Source organism: Cupressus sempervirens, chromosome 6 (genome assembly GCF_028749045.1).
Source record: "Cupressus sempervirens isolate cs-2001-9-10 chromosome 6, ASM2874904v1, whole genome shotgun sequence".
Taxonomy (NCBI): domain Eukaryota; kingdom Viridiplantae; phylum Streptophyta; class Pinopsida; order Cupressales; family Cupressaceae; genus Cupressus; species Cupressus sempervirens.
Genome location: NC_143123.1, coordinates 84,529,961 through 84,537,540, shown reverse-complemented (window position 1 = coordinate 84,537,540; position 7,580 = coordinate 84,529,961). Strand labels below are relative to the sequence as shown.

Sequence of the window (7,580 nt, the reverse complement as noted above, 5' to 3'; positions counted from 1 at the left end):
CCCCTTTTGGCACCACAACTTGGTGCACTTACCCCTTCACTGAAAATATATATTTACCAAAAATAATCCCTCATATATAACTTGTAAATATGCTTATTAAGAGTATGGATTTCAATTATAACCAATCCACATATCGGTGTATTTAGTTATATTTGTAGCATTAGTAAACCTTGGAGTTGAATGTATTTAGCGTGACAATATCTATTGTTTGGCTATGTTGTAGAGACGCAATAATATAACACGACTTATTTTAGTTGCAAAATAACCATGTATTTAGCATCATAATGATTATTTTCTTGTTTGAAATGTATTTTGTAATAAGAGTTTGAAATTTTCACTTTCTTGAGTAGACATCTCATTTGCATGACTTGTCTTCTTCACATGTATTGAGAAATTTGTTATTAAGCCAATTATGGAAAGCACATATATGTACAAGTGTTTAATATAATGTTTTGGGTATAACATATAACATGAGAAAGTTAAGACCATTTTGTTACCATTTCAATCCAATGACTTGGATTTATAGGTTTTTTTCCAAGAACCTATTTCTAATCTTCAAATTCTCCCAAATAGTTGTGGCAAACTTGTGAAACTTGTAGTTTACAAGTATGCAAACATGATGTAGATTTACAATGTTCCAAAAGCAAGGATTAAAAACTTGCAAAGATCAAAGGATAACAAACATTTTGCATGTTGTAATGTTGTGTGACCTCCAAATTACTACAAGTTATGCACTAACAGAGATCAAATATTGATTATAGTTTGCAAGCTGCATTATTGCAAAAAAACTTTGAAGTTTTGTATAAAATAAAATTTTAGTTAGAAGCTCTATATCTTTATTATATCTTACATTTTAAGTTCCTCACAATATCTACAGTGCAATTTTTCATTCACTTTTATTTGTAGATGCCTTGTAACAAATATAAGATAGTACATTAATAAAATAACCAAAAAAAATTAAAAACAAACTTTAAGACGGATTCGATTGTGTTTGTTTATTTCATAATAATATAGCTATATTATTATATATAGCTCTATATCTTTATTATATCTTACATTTTAAGTTCCTCACAATATCTACAGTGCAATTTTTCATTCACTTTTATTTGTAGATGCCTTGTAACAAATATAAGACATTACATTAATAAAATAACCAAAAAAAATTAAAAACAAACTTTTAGACAGATTCGATTGTGTTTGTTTATTTCATAATAATATAGCTATATTATTATATATAGCTCTATATCTTTATTATATCTTACATTTTAAGTTCCTCACAATATCTACAGTGCAATTTTTCATTCACTTTTATTTGTAGATGCCTTGTAACAAATATAAGACATTACATTAATAAAATAACCAAAAAAAATTAAAAACAAACTTTTAGACATTCTTATCTATGTGTAAATTTTTATACTTGTATAATTTCATGTGACCCTCAAAACATGATCCAATTATTTCATTAAAACTCATTTAGATTAGAAAGACAGGGCTACTATATAAATGCCCTTATTATCTTGCCAAATGTAATAAGATTACTTGCTAGAATGGTATTTGGTGGTTGTTTTAGAAAGCTGCTAAACAATAGCAAAAGTTTGAACTTTGACCTGAGCATACACAACATTGAAAACGTGCATTACATTTAAATCCCCTTTGCGTGCATTCCTACATAATTTATCCTATAGTTATGATTTCTCTTTGATCCACAAGAGCCACACCATTGTGCTCCCATTTAAGCTCGGGAGAATGAAACCAGCAATTCACAGAAATTCCAAACTGAACTTTCAAATCAATCTTGTGTTGCGTCGTTTTCAAAATCTTTATTTTTTAATTTTCTACAACAATCACACTCCTTTTATAGATTGCCATTTACCAGACAAAAAAAAAGTATAAATTTGTTATTCTTCCACATATTATTTTAATCACTTGCATGCTGCACTAATCCTTTCTACCACCTTCCAATCTGCAACAGACCGACCATTACACCAATGTTGATGACTAAGTTTCTTCAACATTAGGTGGTGACGAATACTAGCAGGAAATTGAATAGTGGCAAGTGAAGCATGGAAGATAAAAGATGCAATCTTGTTCTAACTAAACGCATGAAAATCATATGATCATGAAAGATCAAAGACGCAATCTAGTTCTATCTAAACGCTTTTATGTCCAGACAAGTCTTGAAAATCATATGATACTGAAGCACGGAAGATCAAAGATGCAATCTTGTTCTATTTAAACGCCTCCGCCAGTAAGGCATGAAAATCATACGATCCTTCATTCTTCCTCGGGAGCCTACCTCAAGCTTGACTGAAAATGGCGTTTCAGGAGTCATAGTCAAGCCAGAGAGTTGAATGCTCACACATCAAGCTCAGCGAGCTGTCAGAAACCATTCTCCAACTAATATTCGCTGAGTTTTCATCCTTTGATCCAATGCATCTTGCTTTCATTACGTCGGCAGGACAATGAGATCACAGAAATACCCATGTGCACAGATTCAAACTTGTACTGACCTCTAATCTCTACATTACATATCTATGAAAGTCAAATATTTATCATACCAACACACTCAGTGTCCTTTTTGCATCTATTGTTTTGGAGGAAGAGAAGAGGAATTGAACGAGTTGGAGGGCGCGAAAACGGGGTTTTTTTTGGCGGGAACAGAGGAGGAAGTTGGGGATGAAGAGGAATTGAATGAATTGGAGGGTGAAAATACTGGCAACTTTTTGGCGGGCACAGAGGAGGAAAGAGGAGAGGAAGAGGAATTGAATGAATTGGAGGGTGAAAATACGGGCAACTTCTTGGCGGGAACGGAAGAGGAAGTTGGGGATGAAGAGGAATTGAACGAATTGGAGGGGGAGAACACAGGGAACTGAGCCTGGCGAGGGCTAGTGAAATAGGGGTAATCTGTATATCCTTTCACCTGATCAGAACTATAAAATGTAGATCGGTCATATTTGGTGAGCTTAACTTGTAGCTCGAAGCGGCGGGGAAGGTCGGGATTTGATATAAAGAGACGCCCAAATGAGATGAAGTCAGCTTTTCCATTGGCCACAGCAGCAATGGCGGTGTCCTTGTTGAAACCCCCGCTGCTCATGAAAGCCCCACGGAAGGTCTCTCTCAGCAGGCTGCAGAGGCGTCTCTTCCTCATCTTCTCGCTCTCATCCTCTGCGTCGTCTTCTTCTTTGAGGCCTTCGCGGGTGAATCGGGGCTCGGTGATGTGGAGATAGGCGAGGGGCTCCGGGAGTTCGTTGAGGCGTTGGACGAGGTAGAGACCGAGGGAAACAGGGTCAGAATCCATGGCGCCCATGTGGTCGATGATGGGGGAGAGACGGATGGCCGTACGCCCGCCTCCGATTTCCTGGCTCACGGCTTCCAGCACTTCTAGGGCAAAACGGCACCGATTTTCAATTGAGCCTCCGTATTCATCCGTGCGGTCGTTGATGCCGTTTTTCAGGAATTGATCCACCAGGTAACCATGAGCGCCGTGTATTTCCACGCCGTCGAATCCTGCAATACAACGAAAGTTATCTCAGATTTTATTTTTTCAAATACATTTCTTTTGAAATTACTCATGATTAAACCCTAAATATGTCTTTTCCGTTTCGTAGATTTGCTAGGGCCCTCAAAGATGAGCTCGCCTAACTTTTAGAGCAGGCAAAATGTATTATATATTGGATTGTTCTTTGAATTGCGGGGCAGAGGATGTCCTTTAAGTCATCTCAATTAATGTTTTCCGAAAAGCAAATTGTCCGTTTTGTAAATTGTCTAGGGCTGCCCCTCAAAGATGGGTTACCGTTAACCTAAATTTCAGAGTAGGCAAGATCTATAAAATAGATTCTTCAGTGATTTTTGGAGCAGGGAATGTTTAGGAACAGTTCTTCAATCTTGCCATTTCTTTTTAGTCGTCTCAAATACAGTTGAAAAAAAAAGCAAATGTCGGAAACTGCTGGGGCTTAAACCCTAAAGTCTCCGTTTTGTAGATTGTCTAGGGCCCTCAAGATGGGCTCATCTAACTTTTACAGCAGGCAAAATCTATCAAATAGATTCGTCGGTGATTATTGGAGCAGGGAATATTTAGCTACAGTAATTCAATTTTGCCCTGCCCTGCCCTCTTGAGATTTGTGCTAAAATGAATTTGCATGTAATTAAGAACTTTTCCAACTTTGTGTTTGGGCAGTTTCCTATTCATGGATAACATTTAAAATGCATTGACTGTTAAGAGGACAGGACGAAAAAGCTAGAATGTTTATAGGAAAAGAAGCATTTGAATTCTCTCGTCAAAACCTACTCCATCCATACACCACTGGGTACAAACGAAATTCTGGCAGGAACACCGACAGTGGAGATGACATTGCTTCCTTCGTCCATAAACCGACGGATCATGGATTTTGGATTTTGGATTTTGATTCTAATATGTCAGGAAATGACCTAACGGTCAAACCTAAGGATCATTTCATGCTATCATGAACTATAGAAATTATGTCTTCAATTTTGTGAGAGATTAAAATGGCACACAATAGGAAGCTGGTCAAAGCAGAGAACCGTGTTTTAAAATTAGGTGGGAGATTAAAATGGCACACAAAAAGAGACTGTTCAAACAAGAGTTCTTCCTTCGGAGGACTCCAATGGTCTTTGTATTTTTGGTAATATTCCAAACCTTAAGGTTAACCACAGTATCAATTGCGAAAGCTTAAAAAAGTCCACTAGGATTTTATTCATCTTCCAATGTCAGGCAGACCGATTGATATTCTCATATTCCAGCTTCCTTCTTATATTCGAGCTTCCTTGGATTAGGGGAAGCAAAAACTTTAGATCTGATCAGTAATTAACGGTCAAACGCCCAGGAAGATACAAATTGTAAATTTAGCTGCATTTACCAGCCGAATTGGAAGACAGAAACTGTTAAATTACAGGCGATGAGGAACCAATGCAGCAAATTTAACTAATGAATGGAACTATAGTCCGGAAGCCACAAAAAATCAGTTTCATAAATTTTGTCCTAATGGCATCATCGTATCATTACGCAAAATCTTAGCTATCGTCTTTATCTGAATGAGGAGATGCTACCAGAAGATACGTTAATAGAAGCAGAAGTAACATATCAATGGCATATCTGCTCAAAACAATGCAGATGGGCATACCAAGGATCCTGACCAATAAATGTAGAATTTCCTCCGAATACAAAATTGGCCATAAGACCTGATCTAATAAGCAAAATAAAAGATGGGTAAGTGAATTAGTAGCTTTTGGAATTCAACACCATAATAGGCATTTTGTATAAAAGATGAAACTCGAAAATTACAGATGAGTTTGTGATGAAAGCGTAAAAAGTATAATTTTAGTAATAGATTTGGCTGACAAGCTACTGTCCATTTGAGACCTGGATGCAAAAGAAATCGAAGAGAAGCTATTTTAGGCATCTGACCTCACACGACTTGGACTCCTATTTGTTATCCAACCTGATCAGTGGAATCCCTTGTATTATGATAAGATATTTTGGAAAGGAAAAAGAAAGAAATAACAGTACACCAATTGTTCATATACAAGGCTTATTTATACAAGACAACAATACTGAGGTCTTGTAATCTTTAATTGAAAAGAAAACCAAATTTGTGTTTACCCACCATTCGAGCAAGATCTAGTAACCTAAAACTTTGCACGCCCTTCTGGAATATTGAATATAATCCATATGACCTACAAGTTAAAGACTATAATCCCTCGTAATAGTTATATATAGAATTCCTTCTTAGCAGCATGAGTCATGCAACGATAGCATACAAGCAACAGAAAAATACCGTGCAAATCTTAATGAAACCTACCAACTTTTGTGCATCCTGATAGGTTTGCTAAAATTTTGTACCTGCAAGCATGGCGTTTCTGGCTGCAAGTCTAAATTGATCGACAATTCCAGGAATTTCTGCAGTCTCCAGAGCTCTAGGCTTTGAGTAATCTCCCCGCGTGCCATCAGGCATCAAGATGGACCATCCATCTGCAATAGGCTTGTCCGTTGAAGATACTGGGGCTTTACCCTCCGGCTGGTAAACTGTAAAAAACAAAGCCAAACCCAATTAAATCCACACCTTCATATATTACAGCTAATACACCTTATGACTCCCTATAGAATGATAAAACAGAATGCCCTCAACAAAGAAGCCAAAACACTGAGTAGAAAGAGAAGAGCAAAAGGCAAAGTGCCATATTGCAAAAAAAACAAAAACAAGGCAATCTAGACAACCCTCCTTGCACACCTGTATGTGATGCCCTGCCCACATGCCATAGCTGACAAAAGATGATCCCACCCTTTTCATGAACAGCATCCACCACTTTCTTCCACCCTTCCACCTGCTCAGCTGAAAATATGCCAGGAGAGTTGGGAAACCTGTTCAGAAAACAACATACACATCAATTACTTCCCAAGTCTCGAACCTGAGACCTCATCTGAACAAATTTGAGATCGTTTACTAATAGAAATCCTTTCAAAAGGTTTCTCTTCCCAAATAATATTTCTCAATCTGTAGAAAGTTAAAAATGGTGAATTAGTGAATTACCCAATGCCATCATTGGCGACCGCTGCAGCTTCAGAGATGAGAAATCCACCGCTAGTCGTTCTCTGAGAATAAAACTTGACATGGGCTGGCTGAGGAACATGATTCAGTGCTCTGCATCTCGTAACAGGCGCTAAAACAACCCTATATTGTTCACAAGTAAAACACAAGCCTCATAAAATCCATTAAAATTGAATAAACAAAAAACTTAAGGAAGTGGGTACCTGTGAGAAAGCTCGAAATGAGCAAATTTCAAAGGTGAAAGAATATGGGGCTTTAAATCTTCTTGCTCTGCACTAACTGGTTCATCAGAGTTCGAATCCCCGCTGGTTTTCTCTGGCGGTGGAAGCTTTTGAGAGGAGTCCTCTGTAGCCATCTGGATATTGGATGAACAAGCTCGATAACTTTGAGTTTGGACAGATTAGAGGGGTCAAATCTGTTTTATATACACTGCCGAAATAGATTTGATAAGCATCTGATCAAACAAATCCCATTTATCTTTCCTAACTCATAGATTAGACAGTACGATGTTAACAGAAACGCCATGATCACTTAGAAACAGGCTAATCTCTTGTTTTTTAGTGGCCGACATGTTAACAAGTCATTAATTTTTAATTTGAAAAAGGAGAAGAAAATTGTCCACTGATATTTTAACAGTATCTACATTGTGGGATTTACAGCACATGCATATCGACGAACAATGTTGATGGCTATTTTGTTTGATACTTTTTCTGGTCTCTGGTATTTGTAAGGGGAGCCATCTCCTTGAGAGTTGGGACCGGGGTGGACCTCCGTCGTCATTGATTAACTCCAAGTTCGTTGTTAGACTGGCAGCTCATATTTCTATGTGATCATTGGATTGTGACTGATCCTTTTAATGAAATACGTGCTTTGAGTAGGTTCTAGTGCTGATTAAAAAGGTGTGTGGATATTTGTATTAAAGTTGATTGTATTTTATTATAAATTGTTAAATCGTAAAATATCATACATTTATGATATTTGTTATAATATTATCAATATTTACTTACATTTTGA

At 37.0% G+C, this 7,580-nt stretch overlaps 1 protein-coding gene across 1 annotated transcript; it reads right to left on the bottom strand.

Moving 5' to 3' along the window:
* Positions 1 to 1,868: 1,868 nt before the first annotated feature.
* LOC149551286 (12-oxophytodienoate reductase 7-like) lies at positions 1,869 to 6,959 on the bottom strand. The gene is made up of 5 exons (XM_089786843.1): positions 6,770 to 6,959; positions 6,549 to 6,689; positions 6,249 to 6,379; positions 5,861 to 6,043; positions 1,869 to 3,507 (listed from the first exon to the last, which is right to left on the bottom strand). The coding sequence occupies exons 1-5, from the start codon at positions 6,919 to 6,921 to the stop codon at positions 2,585 to 2,587; spliced, it is 1,530 nt and encodes a 509-aa protein (XP_089642969.1). The 5' UTR covers positions 6,922 to 6,959; the 3' UTR covers positions 1,869 to 2,584.
* Positions 6,960 to 7,580: the final 621 nt, after the last annotated feature.